The 24,778-nt window shown below is 45.3% G+C and overlaps 1 protein-coding gene and 2 long non-coding RNA genes across 6 annotated transcripts in view; 1 reads left to right on the plus strand and 2 right to left on the minus strand.

Annotated features, from left to right (window-relative positions):
* Positions 1 to 24,778, minus strand: part of NHSL2 (NHS like 2) — a 407,780-nt gene that overhangs the window by 148,143 nt on the left and 234,859 nt on the right. For all 4 annotated transcript variants that reach the window (XM_077465163.1, XM_077465165.1, XM_077465166.1 and 1 more), the window contains exon 2: positions 20,761 to 20,898. In XM_077465163.1, coding sequence (XP_077321289.1) covers positions 20,761 to 20,898 — 138 coding nt within the window. The remainder of the gene's footprint in view (positions 1 to 20,760; positions 20,899 to 24,778) is intronic.
* Positions 10,222 to 11,956, minus strand: LOC143947452 (uncharacterized). The gene is made up of 3 exons (XR_013265309.1): positions 11,528 to 11,956; positions 10,852 to 11,016; positions 10,222 to 10,490 (listed from the first exon to the last, which is right to left on the minus strand). It is a non-coding gene; the product is annotated as an uncharacterized LOC143947452 (long non-coding RNA).
* On the plus strand, positions 11,795 to 14,519 carry LOC143947563 (uncharacterized). Its single transcript, XR_013265320.1, has 3 exons — positions 11,795 to 12,184; positions 13,730 to 13,894; positions 14,253 to 14,519. It is a non-coding gene; the product is annotated as an uncharacterized LOC143947563 (long non-coding RNA).

Genomic DNA, 24,778 nt, shown 5'->3' on the forward strand with positions numbered 1-24,778 from the left:
TTTTTTGCGGTTAACACTATAGGATTGTAAAAGACCTGGGGAATCTTTGGGTGCCCCAAAAAGAGTAATACTGCAGCACATGTAGCGTTCCATGATGAACAGTGGGTGTGGCCAAATTGTGTTAATAATGGGAGAAGCTTAAAGCGGGATTCCACCCTAAAGTGGAACCTCCGCTGATCGGAACCCCCCCCCCCCCTCCGGTGTCACAATTGACACCTTTCAGGGGGGAGGGGGTGGAGATACCTGTCAAAGTAAACCAGTACAGTCCCCCCCCAGGTCAGTCAGTCCTCCAGTATAATCCCTCCTTGGTCAGTCTGTCCTCCAGTATAATCCCCCCAGGTTAGTCTGTCCCCCAGTATAATCCCTCAGATCAGTCTATCCTCCAGTATAATCCCCCAGATCAGTCTGTCCCCCAGTATAACCCCCCAGATCAATCTGCCCCCTCAGTATAATCTTCCAGGTCAGTCTGTCCCCCAGTATAATCCCCCCAGGTCAGTCTGTCCCCCTAGTATAATCCCCCAGGTCAGTCTGTCCCCCCAGCATAAGCCCCCCAGGTCATCTGTCCCCCAGCATAATCCCACTAGGTAATCTGTCCCCCAGTACAGTCCCCCTCCCCAGGTCAGTCTGTACCCCAGTACAGTCCCCCCCCCCCAGGTCAGTCTGTCCTCCAGTATAATCCCTCCTTGGTCGGTCTGTCCTCCAGTATAATCTCTGCAGGTCAGTCTGTCCCCTCAGTATAATCCCCCCAGGTCAGTCTGTCCTCCAGTATAATCCCTCCTTGGTCAGTCTGTCCTCCAGTATAATCTCCGCAGGTCAGTCTGTCCGCCAGTATAATCTCCCCAGGTCAGTCTGTCCCCCAGTATAATCCCCCAGATCAGTCTGTCTCCCAGTATAATCCCCAGGATCAGTCTGTCCCCTCAGTATAATCCCTCCAGGTCAGTCTGTCCCCCCAGGTCATCTGTCCCCCAGTATAATCCTCCAGATCAGTCTGTCCCCTCAGTATATTAACCCCAGGTCAGTCTGTCCCCCAGTATAATTCCCCCAGGCCAGTCTGTCCCCTCAGTATAATCCCCCCAGGTCAGTCTGTCCCCCAGTATAACCCCCCAGATCAGTCTGCCCTCTCAGTATAATCTTCCAGGTCAGTCTGTCCCCCAGTATAATTCCCCCAGGCCAGTCTGTCCCCCCAGTATAATCCCCCCAGGGGAGTCTGTCCCCCTAGTATAATCCCCCAGGTCAGTCTGTCCCCCCAGTATAAGCCCCCCAGGTCATCTGTCCCCAGCATAATCCCCCCAGGTCATCTGTCCCCCAGTACAGTCCCCCTCCCCAGGTCAGTCTGTACACCAGTACAGTCCCCCCCCCAGGTCAGTCTGTCCTCCAGTATAATCCCTCCTTGGTCGGTCTGTCCTTCAGTATAATCTCAGCAGGTCAGTCGGTCCCCTCAGTATAATCCCTCTAGGTCAGTCTGTCCTCCAGTATAATCCCTCCTTGGTCAGTCTGTCTTCCAGTATAATCTCCGCAGGTCAGTCTGTCCGCCAGTATAATCCCCCCAGGTCAGTCTGTCCCCCAGTATAATCCCCCAGATCAGTCTGTCTCCCAGTATAATCCCCAGGATCAGTCTGTCCCCTCAGTATAATCCCTCCAGGTCAGTCTGTCCCCCAGTATAATCCTCCAGATCAGTCTGTCCCCTCAGTATAATAACCCCAGGTCAGTCTGTCCCCCAGTATAATTCCCCCAGGCCAGTCTGTCCCCCCAGTATAACCCCCCCAGGTCAGTCTGTCCCCCAGTATAATCCCCCCAGGTCAGTCTGTCCCCCAGTATAATCTCCCCAGGTCAGTCTGTCCCTCAGTATAATCCCCCCAGGTCAGTCTGTCCCCCCAGTATAGTCCCCCCTAGTATACTCCCCCCAGGTCATCTGTCCCCCAGTATAATCCCCCCAGGTCAGTCTGCCCCCCAGTATAATCCTCCAGATCAGTCTGTCCCCTCAGTATAATAACCCCAGGTCAGTCTGTCCCCCAGTATAATTCCCCCAGGCCAGTCTGTCCCCCCAGTATAATCCCCCCAGGTCAGTCTGTCCCCAGTATAATCCCCCCAGGTCAGTCTGTCCCCCAGTATAATCCCCCCAGGTCAGTCTGTCCCCCCAGTATAGTCCCCCCTAGTATACTCCCCCCCGGTCATCTGTCCCCCAGTAAAATCCCCCCAGGCCAGTCTGTATCCCATTTGATGTGCCCTCCCAACCAATATAATTAAAAGCACTGGAAGCTGATGGGAGGAGAGAGGGAGATAAGGGGGTTAGTGCTGCAGGTCTGCCACTGATGTGTCTGTGGTCAGGTGGACTGAAATCCGGACACAGGATCTAAAACCTAGACTGTCCGGATGAATCACGAAGGGGTGGAAACCATAGCTTAGCATCACGTGGTTGTTACCTTGATGCAAATTAAGCCTGCCTAGGACTGACCACATTAAGATATTTGCATAACTCCTCCCACAGTTGAGGGCTCCTCAGAGGAGTACTGGGGGGGGGGGGGGCTGTGATGTGACGTACAGCACCCTTCTGTCCCCTTCGTCCATGATCTGCCTGCGTTGCTTAGAGAAGCACATAGACCCAGTGAGGACATTACAGGGTCTAAAATAAGATATGTAATAAAAATGTAAAGATTTTACTTCCGGTTCCAGCGCCACATGAGGAGGAGGTAAGCGGACATCGATCCGACCGCTCACCCCCCTGAAACCGGCTACTAACCTGCCATTTACCTCGGGGAAGCCCCTATCCAGTCTCAGAGAGACGAAGCGCCGCTAATGGACCGCTTTGTAGAGCGATCCGCGCAACTATCGCTCTCAGCCGCGATCAACACTGACAGACGCGGCCGAGATAGCAGCCAAGATGGCGCCCGTACATTGCCTCACGGAGCCCCCTCCGCTAACTCCGGCTGTCTCCAGCACAGCCACGGCTCCTTCTGCGGACATTGCTCAGGCTGTAGTGATGCTTTTGACTCCCACACTGACTTCTACAATTGATTCGGCTATTCAGAAAGCTATGGAGCAACTCCGCACTGAGCTTCATCTGCAGGCACAGCGTCTCACTCATGCTGAGGAACGCATCTCCATAATGGAGGATGACACCACCGCTCAGTCTGCAGCCATAGCACGCCTCACTCATTCCAATAGGGATTTGTGGAACAAAATTGACGATTTGGAAAATCGCGCTAGGAGGAACAACTTGAGGGTTGTGGGACTGCCTGAATCGATCACTAATGCGCAGCTAATGGACATCTGCGCGGAGGCCATCCCCGCTCAATTGGGACTCACTACACCGTGTGTTGTTGAACGGGCCCATCGCCTAGGCCAACATAATGACCAGCACTCTAAACCCAGGGCAGTCATTGTCAGATACCTTAACTATGCGGATAAACATGCCATCCTACAAAAATTCCGCTCCCAGCGATCCCTCACCATTGACGGCCTAAGCCTGCTTCTATTCGCAGACTATTCAATTGAAGTTATGAAGATGCGTAAGGCCTTCTCACCGATCTGTGCGGCCCTCTTCAACAACCATGTTAAGTTCACCTTGGCATACCCGGCGGTTCTCCATGTCACTTCTCCTGATGGTACTCGCCGCACTTTTACGTCTCCTGCTGAAGCGGAACACTTTCTCAACTACCCTGCAGATATGGACACTACACATGTCCCCTCGGCGAAGAGCCCTTCATCCAGATCGACACTTGATCCTCATGTTTCTACCAATCAACGTATGAGCCCTGAAAAACCGCCTTACAAGCGCAGTCGCTCAACAAACCATTCCCAACGCGCAGAAATTCGCTGAAGGTCTCCCCTCCTCACTCATCTCTACTGTTTTGCGCACTGGCAATTTCCACTCTCCCTGTGGATACAGCACAGACTGGGAGTTGCTGCCTTGTATATTTGTAAGTTTACCTGCAAGCCTCCACCGTACTGGTTTGCAACTGTTCATCTACTTTTTTGTTTTGTTTTTTCCTGACCTGTAAGTTTATTGGTTCTACCTTTGTATTATACTATGTACTCTGTGACTTGGTTCCTCTGGTTCACTGTGCTGGCTAATGTTACGCCTTTTTTTTAGCCACTCTCAGTGTTAAGACATCGTCCTATAGTCTCTCCCCCCACCCTTCCTCCCCAGCCTTGCCTCCCCTCCTCTCCTCCCCTCCTTCCCGTCCACCCCCCCCTTTTTTTTGGTCTCACCCAGGGCCCTCCCCCATTTTGCCATGCCTCTCCCGTCCTACCCTTCTCTCTTCCCTGGGGTACAAGTTCTGCCTCTCCCAGGGGGTGCGGTCACTCTCTGGGAGATGCACTCACATTGCGTCCCTTATGTGGAAAAAGGTGAAGTTGATGATAGCTCTCACATAGTTGATTTACCGTTCTATCTCTCCCCCCTCCTTTTCTTTCCTTTTTTCTTCTCCCTCTTTTCTTCTCTCTCCTTCACCCTCTTTTTCTTCCCCACCTGTCTTGTATACCTTTTGAAGTTTACTCACCCATGCGTGCTTCCAAGTACATTACGAACCCCCCCGTGCTTCCCTTAGACAACGTGGCGGTGCTTTCGCCTACTCCCACCACATCTAATGGCTGACACAAGCGGAGACCAACTGACCGTGGTCACGTGGAATGTCAAGGGCCTTCGGTCACCTGCGAAGCGTATGAAAATACTTCGGCACCTTAAGCGTCTGCGGGCAGATGTCGCGCTCCTACTGGAGACCGATCTATCAAGCGCTGATCTTTTACGTCTCCGCAAGCTCTGGGTCGGAGAGGTTTATGGCTCACCGGCTGATGGCCGCAAGGCGGGTGTGGCTATTCTGCTACACAAACACCTCCGCTACACGACGCGTGACGTCCGGTCTGATTCATGTGGTCGTATGCTTACCCTACGTCTCTCCCTGGCTACTAAAGACATTGCTTTCACCAACATTTACGCCCCCAACTCTCCCGACACAACGTTCTTCCAGGACATGTTAGCCTGGATCTCACGCGTACCTGAAGCTCTACACCTAGTTGGTGGTGATTTCAACTCTGTTATGAACCCACTTGAAGATAGGCAATACCAGGACTTCCCCCTCCCTTCTTACTGCCATTCCTCACGCCTCAACCGCCACTCCCCTGGACCGAACATTTTCCTCTTTAAAATTCGCTGACGTATGGTGCCTAACCCATCCTACTGATCGGGAATTCACTTTTTTCTCGCCCCCCCCCCCACAAATCTTTTTCGCGACTTGATTATTTTTTTGCATCTCCACCTCTATTGTCATTCGTCAGGGACCCAGAAATCAAAGACATGGTGGTTACAGATCATAGCCCAGTAGTGGTCCGTATACTGCATGCTAAACCCTCCTCGCCATCACCCACATGGCGCTTCCCCTCCCACCTGACCGAAAGCGAGGATTTCAAACAGCTGCTTCTCTCTAGCTGGACGGAATATACAGAAACTAATAGCGCACACTTGTCCGACCCTAACCTCTTTTGGGAAGCGGGTAAGGCTTACCTCAGGGGCAAAATCATAGCTTACGTATCCCAATACAAGAGACACTCTAAACAGCAATATTTGCTAGCTAGTAACAAATTACGCTCCATGCACCTAAACCTCTTACGCAGTCGCACTCCTGATAACATTGCTGCTTGGCAACTAGCCAAGCATGATTTTGACCTGTGGGCTGACACGCAAGAACGGATAGCCTCCTCCTTCCATACCTTACGCCTACATAAATATGGTAACAAGGCGGGCAAACTCCTATCCTGCCTATGCTCGGGTTTTCATCGCCCCACCTATATTCATACCCTAAAACACACTGATGGGTCTTTAGCTTCTACCCCTAAGGAAATTAGTAACATACTTACAGAATACTACACATCTCTGTACGCTGAGGACCCCATTGACCAATCTGTAGCGGATCATCTGTTGTCCAGGATCCGCCTGCCGAATCTAGCTACCCCACACTTAGAAGCCATTAACGCCCTCATCACATTAGAAGATGTTAGGTTGACGATAAAATCCCTGTCCTCCTCCAAAGCTCCGGGACCTGACGGCTATACTGCGGAATTTTATAAACTTACTCAAGACTTTCTCCCTGACACCTTATGTAAAGTATTCTCTACTCTCTGGAACGGGGTTCATATCTCCCAACGGGTTCCCAAGCACATATTAAATTGATCTCAAAAAAAGGGAAAGACCCCTCCCACCCGGGTTCTTACAGACCTATATCCCTAATAAATGTCGATGTGAAGATCCTATCCAAAATTATTGCCTCCCGCCTAGCTATAATCCTTCCCACCCTTCTCCACCCAGCCCAATCTGGTTTCACCACTGGTAGATCTGCAACTCTTAGCATCCGCAAAGTACTGCTGGCGTTGGAATGTGCCAAACAAAATCCGGACTGTGACATGGCCATTATATCTATCGACGCCGAAAAGGCCTTTGACAATATCAACTTTGCCTGGCTGTTCAAAGTACTCCATGCTTTTGGCTTCTCGGGTCCAGTCATGCATTTCCTACACCAGATGTACGCTGCCCCGACTACTAGATTGGTGACTCCAGACTTCGTCTCTCCAACCATTCCTCTTACTAAAGGCACGAGGCTTTGTCCCCTCTCTCCCCTACTCTTTAATTTGGCCATTGAACCCCTGTCTAGAATCCTAAATTCCCCCGACAGCGTAAGTGGAATCCCCATTAAAAATCAAACGCTACAATCCGCTCTCTTTGCAGACGATATCCTCCTTTTTTCGTCTAAACCTCCAGCTGATTTTGACACCTTACGCGACCTATTTGCGACCTTCCGGCTCTGCTCTGGGTTTCGAGTCAACTACGATAAAAGCGAAGTCCTTGCCCTAAATCCCCGTAAGGCCAGACTCTGGCAATCCTCTTCGCCCTTCACACTGGCATGCCATCACATCACGTACTTGGGTATATGCATAGGTAGAGAACCTTCATCGCTGTATTCCCTTAACTATTCACCGCTGATCGCTAAGCTTGTGCAGGAGTTGGAATCTTGGGCAGGCCTGCCGCTTTCACTTTTTGGGAGATGTCATCTTTTCAAGATGGTCTCCTTTGCGAGACTCTTGTATCCGATGCAAACTATCCCACTTTTATTAAAACACTCAGATATACAAAAAATACACAAGGCCCTCAATGCTTTTCTTTGGGCTAACAAAAAACCTTGCATTGCCCTTCAGAAATTGTGCCTCCCGAAACCTGAGGGAGGGGCTGGCCTGCCCAATATTCGCTTCTACAATCTCTCCTGCCTTCTACGTCAAGGTTTAGATTGGATAGTAGGCAAATCTAGGTATTCGAACCATGATCTTGAAAAGGCATTGGTGCACCCCTATACTCTCCCAGCTGTTCTCCATTCCAATCTGCATGTTCTCCCAGGCCACCTCAAAATGAATGTACTTGTCTGAGATACGGTGATAGCTTGGAGGGAAGTTCGGAAACTCATGGGATTACCCACGAACATATCCAAACACCTGACCATCCAGGGTAACCCAATGTTTCCCCCTTCTACGGCCCATCCAGCTTTTACATTTTGGGGCGCAAAAGGCCTTACCACAATTGCCTCCCTCTATGACCATGCTCGAGAAAGACTCAAACCGTACCAAGCCTTGGCCCAGGAATACTCCCTTCCTCCCTCTCAGGTGTTCCACTATTACCAACTGATCCACTATCTACAAACAATAGGAGGGACTCGGCCAGACTCTAGCTCTACATCCCCCTTGGATTCTATGCTTCAACAAGACAAATACTCCATCTCCGATCTCTATGCTCAACTAATCACCCATCAAGCTGACAAATACCACCTTGCTCCCTTTAAAAATTGGGCTTCCATCTTCAGTGACACGAGCCTCCCGGAAAACATTCTACGGGGATACAGACTTATCCATAAACTCATAGTTTCGGAAACCTGGCGGGAAACCCAATTTAAGATTACCCATAGGGCTTACTATCCCTTTCACACTAGCAAAGTGGATCCCTCCCAAGATAAGTGCCCATGGTGCTCACTTGATCGCCCTACCCTGCTCCATCGCCTGTGGGACTGTGCTTCAATTTCCACCTTCTGGGATTCAGTGCTGGGCTACATATTCACCATTGCTGATTTGCATCTGCCTAAGCATCCACTCACCTGCTTATTCAGCTGTGAACCCGCAATCCCTTTAGGGGCGCAACCAGGATCGCTGGCTCTCACCCATTGGACACACGTTTGTCTGCTGGCAGCTCGAAGGACCATTATGAAACACTGGATCAACCCATCCCCTCCAGGTCTCCAAGGCGTGAAACAAGCTCTCCTTTCCCTGTTTTACATGGAAAGACTTGATACTATGTCCTCGCATTTCCAGTCTACTGCTCGCTTTTTCTCACGGTGGAAAGATTACATTGAACACTCGTTCTGTTCTACAGACATTCCATCTCTCATATACCGCTTCAGGTATACCAACGGGTACCTCAAACGTGACCTTACGAACTCGCTGGGGAAACTTAAATTACCGGCCTCCCACCTTCCTACGCATCCCCTCAACATCCGGCACTATCCACCATGAGCCCAATGGCCTTATCTGGACCGTACTGGACTTTCTTTAGATTTATATGCTTTCGGTCTTCTGTGTACAGCTCAACTACCTGCACCCACTTCCAGGACTCCAACAGGTCTACCATGGCTACTTTTTACGCTTAAGAAACATACATGTTGGGTTTGAGACACCAATTGTTATCTTCCTCTTCAAGTGTGGTCTACTATACTGTTCTGGAAATAAGATGGTATACAACCCCCCCCCCCCCCCCCCTCTTTCTTCCTTTTCTCTTTTCTTTTCTTCTCTCCCCCCCCCCCCCTTCTTTTACTCATGCTAATGTTTGGGTTTTGTTCTAATACTTGACTACTCAAATACTTCATAGTTATATATTCTACGAACTGTCAATTGACCTGCTGTTTGTATTATGCAAAACTTTAATAAAAATTTGTTTAAAAAAAAAATATTTAAAGATTTCTTTTAAATTTTATTAGCATGTTGCTGAGGGTGGGGAAGGAGGAAGCATGGAAGGCAAAGTATAAGCAGATTAAACTTCAGTTTGGAAGTGTTTGCCTGTTAAAAATGTTAAAAACACACATATTTAGTACATTTCTGCAATGCATTCACATGCAGGGGCAGAAAATAGTGAGCTGACAACGCTGCCTCTGCTGCACTGAAAATCCCAAGCAGTGATGTCTGTCCTGCCCAGTTCTCCTTTGGTGGACATGTGTCATGTAGGTGTCAGAATATTGTGTATCTTGGAAAACTGAGGGGGGGGGGGGTTCTTACCTTTTTTTTATCCTTTGTTACATCTCAGTACTGCAGCCTCTTTCCAGCCTGCTCCTGTTCACATACACTACATTGATAACAGGTTTTTTTCACAGGGCACTCTTCCTAACTGTTGCTGAACAGGAATTTGATTTTCACACAACTGGGTAATTCAAGTAGATATCTGCTCTTCTGTGAAGAAGCTCAACTCAACTTCAGTAGATCAACCCAAATGTGTGCAGGGAAAAGGCTCACGGAAGATGTAGTCCTGGGAGCGTGCCTATGTCAATAGGAACTAAGCTCCCAGTGGTAGAATTTTATAAGCCTGGTGATGATGTCAAAGGTTAATAAAAGTTGGTTCTTGCTACAGGTACAAGGCAAAAGCAAAAAAAATTGCTCTAGATGAGGAGAGAGAGGTTAGGGGTTAACATGGGTAACGGTGGGACATACCCTTGGCATATACACATGACATGGCCACTGATACAGAAAATAAATCATCTCTAAACTATTGCTCCTGCTCATGCTCTTTTCCTGGTGTTATAATTTGAGTCCAATAGAAACTTTTGCTTGTTGTTTTAAGCCCTGATGAAGATGATGTTTGCCTCCCGTAATGTGGTAGTGCTTTTTTGCCTTCATGTTATCTGTGATTGTAATGAGAGGACTATAGTGCTATTTCATGGTTCATCTGTACAGGATGTACCCTTTAATATTATTAACAAATGCTTTTTTAGGCCTCATTCACATGGTGGTACTGTGCAGGTGCAGTGCATGGCCCTGAGCACAAACAGTGTGCGTTTGGTTACAAGTGCCATCTGTAGATGTCAAAATGTTTTTTTAAATAGAAAAGAAAAACACAAAAACCTCAACAAAAATTGTTGACCATACTGGACTTTTTAGGCATAGATATAAATATAAAGAAAAAGGGGGGGGGGGAGTAAATAATTTAAAACAATTTTTATTCTTCTAAAAAGAGAAAAAAACACACCAAATCTCAATTTTTCTTATCCTGTCTAGTATGTTAGAGGTATATCATATTCTGTATATATTCCTGTACATATCCAACACAGGAACATTAAGGAAAAATGAACACTTAATACAGAAAATAGTTTGTATAGACAGGATAGCAATTAAGAAACAGCTCAAAGACATTTAGATGCTCTACATGTTTCGCGTTCATCATAACTCTTCATCAGGAGCTTAACATTTTTCTAAAAATAGAAAAAATATATCATTAAGATAATTTATAATAACATAAAATTCACCATAAAAAATATACAATTCATTCCCAGATAATTGCAAATACAAAATAAAAATAATAAACTTGCTCCCAGGGTTAACACATAGGGAGGGAGGGGGAGAAAGAGAAAATAAATAAATAAATAAATATAAATTTTCGAAGGACTGTTTACGAATTGGGACAACATGGGAACGGGTGTGACATTTTAAAACAAATAAATCGTTAAAACATACTCGGGAGGGAGGAGAGAGAGAAAAAAAAACAAAAAACCCAATGTAGATTTTTATTAAAATAAATTTATATCTATATATCTAGATTAAATAATTACTTACATTCCTTTGGATAGCCCAAAAGAAAAAGGAAAGGGTGTCTCTACAGAGGTAGAGTGGTGTATGGTATTGTAGTCAAACTATTGTATATAGAGGAGCCCACAAATGAGCAAGGAACTCCAGACATATATATATAAAGCAAAAGAAGAAGGTGGTGTAAGCCGTAATCTGTATAAATAGAAAAGGAACAAAGTAGTTTTTAATATTTCTTCTATATATATATATATATATATATATATATATATATATATATATATATATATATATATATATATAAATAAATACAATTTATTCATAAATAAAAAATTGTGTATTTCTATGCGGTTAGACTTAAATTAGTGCTATTAGTGTGGAGTATTCATCTATAGTCATATGTGTAATTTAGTAAATTAATTAATTTGATCTCTCCTTATATAGGAAGTAACAATTAAAGGTTCTAATTATCCAAGTATCTTGTGAATCATTATTTAATAGTGTAGCACATAAAATAAAATAATATATATTAGTGTATAGTATTATAATTACATATTTATTTTAATGTTATTATTTAATTATTTTTATATATATTCACTCATTAATTAAATTAAATCATATTAGTTTAGCTATAAATTGATAAACACCAGTGCTTGTAAAAAAATTTAAAAAAAAATAAACGTCCCAGATATAGGTCCACAATTACCTTCTATGAATCCAGTCAGAGATTCCAAAGTATCTTTCCACTAAGTCTAATCCAGACTTAGGGTATCATTGAGGGAGAGGGGGAACAACAAGTCCCCTCAGTCACCTTCTCAACTCGACCACCAGGCTGCTGTGCAAGGATGCCGACCCACAGCATCCGTCTTATGCACAGCCTTCCCGGTAGTGACGTCACTCCGCATATAGGGGAATGGATTGCCTGTTCCCTGGTGTGGGTCCTCTTGTGATTGCGGAGGCCTTGGGACGCTGTAAAGAAAAGGGGGGGGTGCGGTCGTTCACGTTTGGAGGTCGGCGCATGTGATTGGTCGGTGGGCGGTCTGTTTTCCCGCTGTCTTCCGACATCTATGCTGACCATCGGGGCGGCCCGCTCCTACCCGCGGCGTCCGAGGGGCTGACGTCAGTCGAGGGGGTGTGGCCGGGCTAGTGAACATCACTTCCGCTATATGCGGAGTGACGTCACTACCGGGACGGCTGTGCATAAGACGGGCGTGGGTCGGCGTCCTTGCACAGCAGCCCAGTGGTCGAGGTGAGAAGGTGACTGAGGGGTCTTGTTGTTCCCCCTCTCCCTCAATGATACCCTGAAGTCTGGATTAGACTTAGTGGAAAGATACTTTGGAATCTCTGACTGGATTAATAGAAGGTAATTGTGGACCTATATTTGGGCCGTTTATTTTTTTTAAATTTTTTTTACATAGCACTGGTGTTTATCAATTTATAGCTAAACAAATATGATTTAATTGAATTAATGAGTGAATATATATAAAAATAATTATATAATAACATTAAAATAAATATGTACCGTATATACTCGAGTATAGGCCGACCCGAATATAAGCCGAGGCCCCCAATTTACCCCCAAAAAAACTGGCAAACTTATTGACTCGTGTATAAGCCGAGGGTGAGACATGCCTGTCCATCCCTGTGTGTGTGTGTCCGTCCATCCCTGTGTGTGTGTCCGTCCATCCCTGTGTGTGTGTCCGTCCATCCCTGTGTGTCCGTCCATCCCTGTGTGTCCGTCCATCCCTGTGTGTCCGTCCATCCATCCCTGTGTGTGTGTGTGTCCGTCCATCCATCCCTGTGTGTGTGTGTGTCCATCCATCCATCCATCCATCCATCCCTGTGTGTGTGTGTGTGTCCATCCATCCATCCCTGTGTGTGTGTGTCTCCATCCATCCATCCATCCCTGTGTGTGTGTGTCCATCCATCCATCCATCCCTGTGTGTGTGTGTCTCCATCCATCCATCCATCCCTGTGTGTGTGTCTCCATCCATCCATCCCTGTGTGTGTGTGTGTGTGTGTGTGTCCAGCCTACCTGTGTCCCGAGCCTGTGTCCCGAGCCTCCGTCCCGTGCCTTGCCTCCTTGCCTCCGTCCCGTGTCGTGCCTTGCCTCCGTCCCGTCCCGTGCCGTGCCTTGCCTTGCCTCCGTCCCGTGCCTTGCCAGGATTGCCGCTCTTCGTCGGCGCCTCGGCGGCCATTGTAAAATTCAAAAGCCGCGCCTCCGCCTTCGCCTGTGATAGGCGGAACACTGAATTTCCCAGCAGCCTGTGTTCCGCCTATCACGGACATCGTCTCATCCTCGTCCGTAGTACGAGGATGAGACGATGTCCGTGATAGGCGGAACACAGGCTGCTGGGAAATTCAGTGTTCCGCCTATCACAGGCGAAGGCGGAGCCGGAGGCGCGGCTTTTGAATTATAGAATGGCCGCTGTCTGTCTGCTCGACACGCTGATCGAGCAGGCAGACAGCGATGACTCGAGTATAAGCCGAGGGGGGCACTTTCAGCCTCAAAAAAGAGGCTGAAAATCTCGGCTTATACTCGAGTATATACGGTAATTATAATACTATACACTAACTATATTATTTTATTTTATATGCTACACTATTAAATAATGATTCACAAGATACTTGGATAATTACAACCTTTAATTGTTACTTCCTATATAAGGAGAGATCAAATTAATTAATTTACTAAATTACACATATGATTATAGATGAATACTCCACACTAATAGCACTAATTTAAGTCTAACCGCATAGATATACACAATTTTTTATTTATGAATAAATTGTATATATATATATATATATATATATATATATATATATATATATATATATATATATATATATATATATATATAGAAGAAATATTAAAAACTACTTTGTTCCTTTTCTATTTATACAGATTACGGCTTACACCACCTTCTTCTTTTGCTTTATATATATATGTCTGGAGTTCCTTGCTCATGTGTGGGCTCCTCTATATACAATAGTTTGACTACAATACCATACACCACTCTACCTCTGTAGAGACACCCTTTCCTTTTTCTTTTGGGCTATCCAAAGGAATGTAAGTAATTATTTAATCTAGATATATAGATATAAATTTATTTTAATAAAAATCTACATTGGGTTTTTTGTTTTTTTTCTCTCTCTCCTCCCTCCCGAGTATGTTTTAACGATTTATTTGTTTTAAAATGTCACACCCGTTCCCATGTTGTCCCAATTCGTAAACAGTCCTACGAAAATTATTTATTTATTTATTTATTTATTCTCTTTCTCCCCCTCCCTCCCTATGTGTTAACCCTGGGAGCAAGTTTATTCTTTTTATTTTGTATTTGCAATTATCTGGGAATGAATTGTATATTTTTTATGGTGAATTTTATGTTATTTTAAATTATCTTAATGATATATTTTTCTATTTTTAGAAAAATGTTAAGTTCCTGATGAAACGTTATGATGAACGCGAAACATGTAGAGCATCTAAATATCTTTGAGCTGTTTCTTAATTGCTATCCTGTCTATACAAACTATTTTCTGTATTAAGTGTTAATTTTTCCTTAATGTTCCTATGTTGGATATGTACAGGAATATATACAGAATATGATATACCTCTAACATACTAGACAGGATAAGAAATATTGAGATTTGGTGTGTTTTTCTCTTTTTAGAAGAATAAAAATTGTTTTAAATTATTTACTCTCCCCCCCCCCCCCCCCTCTTTTTTTTTTTATATTGATATCTATGCCTAAAAAGTCCAGTATGGTCAACAATTTTTGTTGAGGTTTTTGTGTTTTTCTTTTCTTTTAAAAAAAAGTCTATTATCGGGACGTGGCATGTGGATTTTTCTGTAGTATATCCCCAGAACCACCCTGTGGCAGATACACACTAAATTTAATTTGATGTCAAAATGTTGTGTATATTGGAAAACTGGGGGGGGGGGGGGGGTGGAAGGGGTTCTTACCTTTTTTTCATCCTTTGTTACATCTCAGCACTGCAAACCTCTTTGCAGCCTGTTTCTGTTCACATACACTACAGTGATAACAGGTTGTATGTGTTTTTTCACAGGGCATATTTCCTAATTGTTGCTGAACAGTAAGCTATATTGCACCCTTTATGAATGAGGCCTTAAAGCGGAGCTCCACCCTAAAGTGGAGCTTCCGCTCATTGGAACCCTCCCCCCCTCCGGCGCCACAATTGGCACCTTTCAGGGGGGAAGGGGGTGCAGGTACCTGTACAGTACAGGTATCTACACCCACTTCCGGCATAGATATCTGAAGAAGCTACGCTCCTTTCCGCAGAATCTACGCCCCTTTCTGAAGGTCCCCCGCTGTCTGCTGGGAAACACACGGATCCCAGAGACAGCGGGGACCATCCTTATTGCGCAGCGCGACTCGCGCATGCGCAGTAGGGAACCGGGAAATGAAGCCGCACCACTTCCTGATTCCCATACCCAAGATGGTGGCGGCAGCAGAGACGATCGAGAGATCGGTATTTGTAGCTGCTGGCTTTAAAAAAAAAAAAAAAAAAGGCGGACTCCCGCTTTAAAATCATGTTACACCTGCCAGTTACGGTTCTCCTTGGCCCATCAGATAGAATAGGAAGGCTATAAACTTTAAAGACAATAGAAATAAAGTCACGCTGACGTAGCCAATGGTGTGCAATCTGGAAGCTGAATCAGTTTAAATGCCGACTGTCAGTTTGTGTCAGTTGTGCTGCATTTTCTTTGTAGGAAATCAATATAAAAGTAATTTTCTGCTTCTACCAAGGATCTTATATGCTCCATATGAAGCTCTGGCATTGTACTCTGACTAATTGTCGAATAAAATCACAGAATTGTGTGCACCGTTCTGCCCCATGGCTTCTATAAAGTCAAAAATGTACAAAGCACAGCAACCCATTACAAAGCAATCATCTGTCATTCTTCCAACTGCTCTGAATCAGTGTTACGACTACATAGCGGCTCCTACATCCATCTGGAGCTGGAGAGTAAGGGGGCCCGGTGTAGTATTCCTCCGTACCTTGCCAGCAGCCTCCTACATGGTCTGAGACAGCAGGTGGAGGCAGTGCTTCAGTACGATGCTTTGTGCCTTTGATTGAGATATGCTTAACTTACACTGACAATTCTTTAGTTGTGCCGAGACCAGCCGTATGGGACCAGGATTCCTAGAGAGACTGAAAGGGGTTCCTTGAGCTGTGGTTAATTGACCACCCATTTGATAGTGTCTGCATAGTTCCAGGTCCAATATCACTTGGCAGAGCCAGATGCATGAATGTAAGAGCCTTCTGACCACCAATGTAAGACCTATTCTTTCCCCTGGCCACCAATGCAAGGGCCATTCTACCTTCTGACCACCAATGTAAGGGGCAATCTTCTCACTGACCATCAATGTAAGGAGCATTCTTCCCACTAATCAAAAATGTAAGGGGCACTCTTTTACTAACCACCCATGTAAGGAGCATTTTCCCACTGACCACCAATCTAAGGAGCATTTTTCCCACTTACCACCAATGTAAAGAGAATTCTTCCCACCGATCACCAATGTAAGGAATATTCTTCCCACTGACCATCAGTGTAAGGAGCTTTCTTCCCACTGACCATCAACGCAAAGAGCATTCTTCCCACTGACCATCAATGTAAGGAGCATTCTTCCCACTGACCAGGTGTGCCATGTCCTCTAAAAGCCCCCAAAATTAGTTGAATATGTCTTATGGACTTTTTCTTCCCAATCAGCCAAACTTTCCAATTATTTTACTCAGGGGGTTCCTCGCCTATCTCTTCAACTTCTCCACATTGGAAGAGACCCACCATAGACCATCTTCCACCAGCTACTTCCTGCTCTACTTCCCTAACACACTACTGCCCTGTAGTAGGCAGTATTGCCATGTCCCAAGCAATATAACAGAAGCAAGTAACTGACCAAGAGCTTACTTAAATAACCTGCAAAACAATCATACAGGATAGCAAATACACCAGGAGAATTGGTGATTTATCAACAGCAACCATCCTGATAGAAACTGTTGACATTTTGTTAGACACCATGGACATGTTGTTAGGCGGTAATGGAGATTTCTGACACGTATAATATTAATATATAATTAAACATGGGTTGCCTACAGGGCCTTCTAAAGAATAACGCTGCCCAGTGTGTAGACTGGAAAATTTAGCGGTAAAGGCCTCAGCAATGGAGTTCCTGCAAGGGGATACCCCTACCTCCCAACTTTTTGAGATGGGAATGAGGGACACCTATCAACAAAAATATGCAGGCATAGGACACACCCCTTGCCACGCCCCTTAACCACTTCAATACAGGGCACTTTCGCCCCCTTCCTTCCCAGCCCAATTTTCAGCTTTCATCGCTCTAGCGCTTTCAGTGACAATTGCGCGGTCATGCTACACTGTACCCAAATGAAATTTTTATCATTTTGTTCGCACAAATAGAGCTTTATTTTGGTGGTATTTATTCACGACTCCGTTTTTTATTTTTTGCGATATAAGCGCAAAAAAGTGGAAATTTGGAAAAAAAACTATATTTTCTTTTTTCTATTTTAAAAGAAATCCAATAAAATCAAATTTTGTCATAAATTTAAGCCAAAATGTATTCTGCTACATGTTTTTGGTAAAAAAAATTCCGTTAAGTGTATAATAATTGGTTTGTGTGATCACGGACATATGTACGCAAATGATCATGTACATATGTGTGCAGGTGATCACGTACATATGTGTGCAGATAATCATTGGGACATGTGATTTTAGTGGGACATATGTGGGGGACATGTTTTTATTATTAGTGACATGTGTTTTTATTATTTGGGGACATGTATGTTTTGGGGACATGTGTGGGGACATTGTGTTTATACTGTGTGGTGTGTTTACTGTGTGGGGATTTGTGTTTTACACTAGACTGGTGATCAGTGAGTAAAAAGCTGTAAAAAACAGCTCATACTCACTGATCATCAGCCGGCTGCAGCGATCTGCTCTCCCTCTCCTCAGCGATGACTTCTGTGTGAGGAGAGGAGGAGCCAATTGCCTAGCAACCGGCTGTTTGTTTACATCACATGACGGCCGTGATTGGACACGGCCGTCATGTGATCAGGAGGGCCAATCACAAAGCCCTCCTGCCGATCTGAGATGCGTCGTGCCCGGGTGACACGGGCGCATCGGGATCACACCGCTGCGCGGGCACGATCCCGCTCCTTCTGATGGACGTTCCTGAACGTCCTATCAGGAGTAGACGGCTCCCACCCGGCCGTATATGTGCATTGGCCGGGTGGGAAGTGGTTAAAGGAGAATTGTACAAAAACCAAGATTGGTTAAACCCACAAGTGCTTTTTTCTACCACTACTATTCCTTTATATTGGCTTTTGGAATTTGCAAATGCAGCAATTTAGAAATCAGGTGAAAAGTTTAGCGCTGGCAAACACTTTTTGAAAGATAAAAAGTGCTTTTAATATACATCTATATAGATCAGACCAAAATGAGGGACACATGAGGACGAATGAGGGACAGAGGGACATTGCTCGAAATCAGGGACAGTCCCTCGAAATCAGGGACAGTTGGGAGCTCGCATGGGGTTACCATTGAGACTCAGTCAGCTCCATGCTCCAGGGGGCCCATGCGCCCCTCCCGTACACCTGGATAGGAGGGCATCGGGGTGACGGCATGTAGAGGAACCAATCCCTCCATGTAGCTGCTGAATGCCCGTGTCTTCTCCTTTCCCTTCTGCAGACATTCAGCGACTGCAGGGGGGAAATGGAGGCCATCGGTTCCTGCACGTGCTACTCCTGCCGCCTCCCTGTCCTTTTTGTTTCAGGCCCCTGTATCCTTCCCTGCCCCCCTCTTCCCAGCTGCTGTAGAGGATCTGACAGATTTGAGAGCAGGGAAGTGGCCGGTAAATGTGTAATTTATTGGCCCATTCCCTGTTTGAATGAATTGAGTCAGTGATCAGTACTGATCACTGACTATTTTTGTTTGTTTTATTCATGTATAGCTGGAGCATAGTAAACTGGATTTACCATGCTTCAGTTTATGAATGAACGGGGAGCTCTAAACAGAGCTATTCCTGTTCATTCATTCTGTGCAGTTGAGGCTGCAGTGAAAGAGACTGATGAATCTGTCCTCTGTCCCTTTCTCTGCCTCATTAGTATGACATCAGGGATCTGTTTAGATCCCAGATAGTTCACCAAAGCTCCCCAATGATGGATCTAAAAAATATCTAAAAAATAATAAAAAATAGAATGGTAAAAAAATAATAAAAAAGAAAACAACAAAAATAAAAAAACTACTGACACCAGTGGCTGAAATCCCAAGGTCACAAAGGTCGCACTTGCTACTGGTCTCTGGTGTCTGCCACCATAGGGGAACCCCAAGACGGCAGGAAGGTGGCCCGCTGAGGAACCATAATAAGGGTCCCACGATGTAAGTAAACGGCCTCTGGAACAGTGGGAAGGGCCCCCGATGGGGGTTTCTTTCACCGGGGCCCTGAAGGTTCTAGTTTTGCCTCCAAGTCCATGGTTTAGAGCAAGGATCTCCAAACTATGGCCCTCCAGCTGTTGCGGAACTACATGTACCATGAGGCATTGTAAAACTCTGGCATTCACAGTTATGACCAGGCATGATGGCAATTGTAGTTCCTGAACAACTGGAGGGCTGTAGTTTGGGGACTCCTGGTTTAGAGTAAGAAGCAATGTAGGGTGCTTGGCTTGCTTGTTGGGCAGTGCTGTATCTTTTGAAAAGGACCATGCTGATAGAGGTAACAGAGCAGAGGAATAACACCAGTACAGGGACAGGTTCAAAGTTGAATCAGTGCCCAGGCCACTCAACCCTCCCTCCCCTCCATCACTCCTAAAGCATGCCGTAAAATAGGCTTACTGCTCTGTGCCCATTCTCCACTCCCTAGCTGGCTGCCTATGATTGGCATGGAGAGCGCACTGCATGTGTGGCCGTGTGGTCAATTGCTTGCTTTTTAGCAGCTAGTAGGTACTTGCGCAAGAAAAATGTGTTTGAGCATGCTGGCGCACAGTGTGACAGCAGCAGCAGCTGTCAGAACTGACATGAAGCCACAGCCTGCTGGTTGCTAGTCACTGATCTGGAGCATGCGTGTGGTGAGGTGGCACCCACTCTACCACTGTGCCCTGGGCACATGTCCCTCCTGCCCATCCCTTGTCCCTTGTCCCGGGCCTGGATAACACCATCGATGCAGCTATTCTTTTATTGTCCAGTCAACAGGTTGGGGTGGAGAGAAGACACCACTGTATTTCTTAACTGTAATGCTGCGTACACAGACCAAACTTTCCGGCAGACTAGGTCTGACAGAATCAGTCCGTCGGACAATACGATTGTGTGTGGGCTAGTCTGATCCCTTTTCATTTAAAAAATCTGATGGACCTAGAAATAGAACATGTTTCAAATCTGTCCGATTCCCATTCCTATTGGGAAAACCGTTAGTCTGTATGCAGGTCCGAAAGACCAAATGCAACGCAAGGGAAGCTATTGGCTATTGGCTACTGGCTATTCAACTTCCTTTTTTAGTCCAGTCTTACGCCATCATGTTCAAAACGAACTGACTTTCGAAAGGACTTAGTCTGTTTGTGTGTGGGCAAGTCTGTTCTTTGGGAAGGTCTGTCGGAACTCCGCCGAAAGTCCGTTGGGAAGACCGTCGGGACCTAGGCTGCCGGAAAGTCTGGTCGTTTGTACGCGGCATAACAGGGTAAGTGGTATCAACCACCAGGCAGTGCTGTGTAAAACTGGAGACTGAATGGACAAGAATGCAAATACTTTGGCAGGTAAACCAGCTTCCACATATGTATTTCACATTTTTCCTGGAGTTTTAGCTTTCAATTAAACTTTCTTGGAAAGGGTATATGAACCCTTTACATGTTCTATATGTACAGTATTGTGTTTTCCTGTAAATATATACAGGCGCACTTCCCTACCTTGCAGTAAGCTCTGTAGGTTGAGTTCAGCCTCCTGATGCAGCTCCTCTACACAAGGAGGCCGCTTAGAGGACAGAAACACATTCACAGGTTGCTGCTGCCAGTTGCTCAGCTTGGCGTGGTCCACCGTAGGTGCAGCTGCAGGAAAAAGAATATACAAAGATTAGCTTAACTACAAGGAATATTGACTCTATCACTAATCAGGCTTAAAATGTATTTTGTAACTTGTGTATATATAGTTTTAATAGCTGTCTCCCATAAACAAAACTTTATACATAATTAAAAGTACATCATTAAAAAAAAGTGTATTTATGATATAAACATTCATAATAGAAATGCCTGTATCTCAAAATAACAAGATAAAAATAAATAGCCCATGTAAAGATAAAAAATAAAATAAAGCCAGCATTTGCGGAAATAGTCAATTTCAATCCAAAGATTTTCCCTGCAATACTTTTTTCTGCCATTAGATGCCCTCAGTCTGATGCCCTCAACCTGTGACTGTACAGTGAAAGGAGAAGCAGCACAGTGATGATCATCCGAGATCTCAGCAGGAAGAATGCTCCTTACATTGGTGGCCAGTGGGAAGAATGCTCCTTACATTGGTGGCCAGTGGGAAGGATGCCCCTTACATTGGTGGTCAGTAGGAAGAATGTTCCTTATATTGGATATCCGTGGGAAGAATAACCCTTGCATTGGTGGTCAGTGGGAAGAATTGCCCTACATTGGTGGCCAGTGAGAAAAATGCCCTCTTACATTGGTGGTTAATGGGAAGAAGACTCCTTACATTGGTGGCCAGTGGGGAAAATGTCCCTTACATGAAGGGTCAGTGGGAAGAATGCTCCTTACATTGGTGGTCAGTGAGAAGAGTGCCCCCTTTGCAATGGTGGTCAGAATGCAGCTATTGCAGTCATGCCACTGCCTCAAGTGGTGATGGGCCTGCAACTATGAAGGCCCCATGAGATGGGAGATCAATCGGCCATGGCTCAAGTAATCACCTAACCAACTCTGGAGGAGCCCTAAGATTCTATGGATTGAGAATGGTTGCCCCTTGCATTGGTGGCCAGTGGGAATAATGCCCCTTACAATGGTTATCAGTGGGAAGAATGACACTTGCATCGGTGGTCAGTGGGAAGAATTCTCCTTACATTGGAGGTCAGTGGGAAGAATGCACCTTACATTGGTGGCCAGTGAGAAGAATATCCCTTACATTGTCAGTCAATGGGAAGAAGGCTCCTTACATTGGTGGTCAATGGGAAGAATGCTCCTTACATTGGAGGTCAGTGGGAAGAATGCTCCTTACATTGGAGGTCAGTGAGAAGAATATCCCTTACATTGTCAGTCAATGGGAAGAAGGCTCCTTACATTGGTGGTCAGTGGGAAGAATGCCCCTTACATTGGTGATCAGTGGGAAGAATGCCCCTTACATTGTTGGTCAGTGGGAAGAATGCTCCTTATATTGGTGGCCAGTGGGAAGAATGACCCTTACACTGGTGGTCAGTGAGAAGAATGTTCCTTTCACTGGTGGTCAGTGAGAAGAATGCTCCTTACATTGGTGGTCATTGGGAAGAATGCCCTACTAAAGAACTGGTTAGAATGCAGCTCTTACAGTCATGCCACTGCCTTTGTTAAGTGGTGATGGACTTGCAACTATGAAGGCTCCATGAGATGGGAGGTCAATCAGCAATAGCTCAAGTAATCACCTAACCAACTCTGCAGGATTACTAATGCCGTGTACACACGAGCGAACTGTATGGCGTACTTAGTCCGTCAAAACACATTTCAGCGGACAATCCGCTCGTGTGTGGGCTTCAGCTGACTTTTTCAGCGTGCAGTCCGGCGTACTAAGAATTTCGGATTTTTCTAAATTCTGTCCATCGTACTTTGGTTTCAGCGGACAATCCGCTCGTCAGTATGCTAGTTCGACGGACTAAGAATGGCGCATGCCCAGAAAGGATTTACACGGCGGAAGGGTGCTTTGCTGTGTCTTGGACTTCCTATTTCTAGTCCCGTCGTACGTGCTGTACACGTCATCGCGCAAGCTTTCGACGGACTGTTTGTGCATCCGTGTGTGGTCAAGTCCGTTCAGTCGAAAGTACGACGGACTGTCCGTCGGATTGTATGACGAACTAAGTACGCCATACAGTCCGCTCGTGTGTACGCGGCATAAGGTTCTATGGAACTCTGGTTGAGAATGGTTGTTCTGAATAAAAATAATAACATTAGCAGATAACTTTTTTTAGGCAAGTTTTGCGTAAACAGCTCAATAAACAAAATTGAGTTTTTCAGCAATATCACCAATGATGAGATTCATAACATTCAGTCACCATTCACTAATAAGGATAAAGTCCACAATAAAAGGTAAAAAATCATAATTACAAAAAACACCAAACTAACTAAAGAACTCAAAACACTCCTCCCCCAGTCCAAAAAGCACACCCTCTAAATAAATGGAAACATGTATTTAAAAAAAAAAAGAATACATAGTTCATTTTTTTACGCAAATTCCACCTAAACAGCTTTAGAAACAAAATTGAGGTTTGGCACAATATCGCAGATGAGGAAATCCATAATTTCACTGGAAATGTTATTATGCCGAAATCATGCGGCTCATCCCTACTACCGAGCATATGAAGAGTATGGTGAAATAAAGGGGAGGTGGAGTACAAACAGATGACCATTCTTTATGCTCATATGTTGTAGTATTGAAGTGTGGAGAAACGGCTTTCACAATCTTTCTGTTTCCTTCCTAAAACCGCCTTCCTGACACCTAGTAACAAAAACACATAGTTCCTCTTTTGCCTAAAAAATTAATCAGAAGTCAAGCGAAAGGTTATTTGTTCATTCTACTTATCAACCTTGCATAGACGTGTGTGTAGAAATGTCCTTCCCACTGACCACCAATGAAAAGAACATTCTTCTCGCTGACCACCAATGTAAAGAGTATTCTTTCCACTGACCACCCATGTAAGGTACATCCTTCCCACTGACCACCAATGTAAGGGACATTTTTCCCACTGACCACCAATGTAAGGGACATTTTTCCCACTGACCACCAATGTAAGGGGCATTCTTGCCAATGACCACCATTGTTAGCACATTTCTACCCACTAGTCTATATAATATGTCAGTGGGTATAAATTGGGTATCATCAATGTGGTATTTAATGACACATTGCATATGGGTGGAACTGTGCTTACATTGGTAGTAAGTGGAAAGAATGTTCCCATCATTGGTGTCGGTGGAAGGAATAGTGAGCATAGGGTTGGTAGGGTTGGGAATAATAGTGTCCCATTGTTGGTAGGGTTGGGAGGAATAATTCTTGTTGGTGTCAGTGGAAGGAATAGTGCCAGTCTTTGGTGTCAGTGGAAGGAATAGTGCCCATCTTTGGTGTCAATGGAAAGAATAGTGCCCATCTTTGGTGTCAGTGGAAAGAATAGTGCCCATCTTTGGTGTCAGTGGAAAGAATAGTGCCCATCTTTGGTGTCAGTGGAAGGAATAGTGCTGTCTTTGGTGTCAGTGGAAGGAATAGTGCCCATCTTTGGTGTTAGTGGAAGGAATAGTGCCCATCTTTGGTGTCAGTGGAAGGAATAGTGCCCATCTTTGGTGTCAGTGGAAGGAATAGTGCCCATCTTTGGTGTCAGTGGAAGGAATAGTACCCATCTTTGGTGTCAGTGGAAGGAATAGTGCCCATCTTTGGTGTCAGTGGAAGGAATAGTGCCCATCTTTGGTGTCAGTGGAAGGAATAGTGCCCACCTTTGGTATCAGTGGAAGGAATAGTACCCATCTTTGGTGTCAGTGGAAAGAATAGTGCCCGTCTTTGGTGTCAGTGGAAGGAATAGTGCCCATCTTTGGTGTCAGTAGAAGGAATAGTGCCCATCTTTGGTGTTAGTGGAAGGAATAGTGCCCATCTTTGGTGTCAGTGGAAGGAATAGTGCCCATCTTTGGTGTCAGTGGAAGGAATAGTGCCCATCATTTGTGTCAGTAGAAGGAATGGTGAGTTCCCCGTTGTTGGTAA

Source organism: Lithobates pipiens, unplaced genomic scaffold (assembly GCF_037356315.1).
Source record: "Lithobates pipiens isolate NorthernLeopardFrog02 unplaced genomic scaffold, aLitPip1_a1.2 Scaffold_1, whole genome shotgun sequence".
In the NCBI taxonomy this organism is placed as follows: Eukaryota; Metazoa; Chordata; class Amphibia; order Anura; family Ranidae; genus Lithobates; species Lithobates pipiens.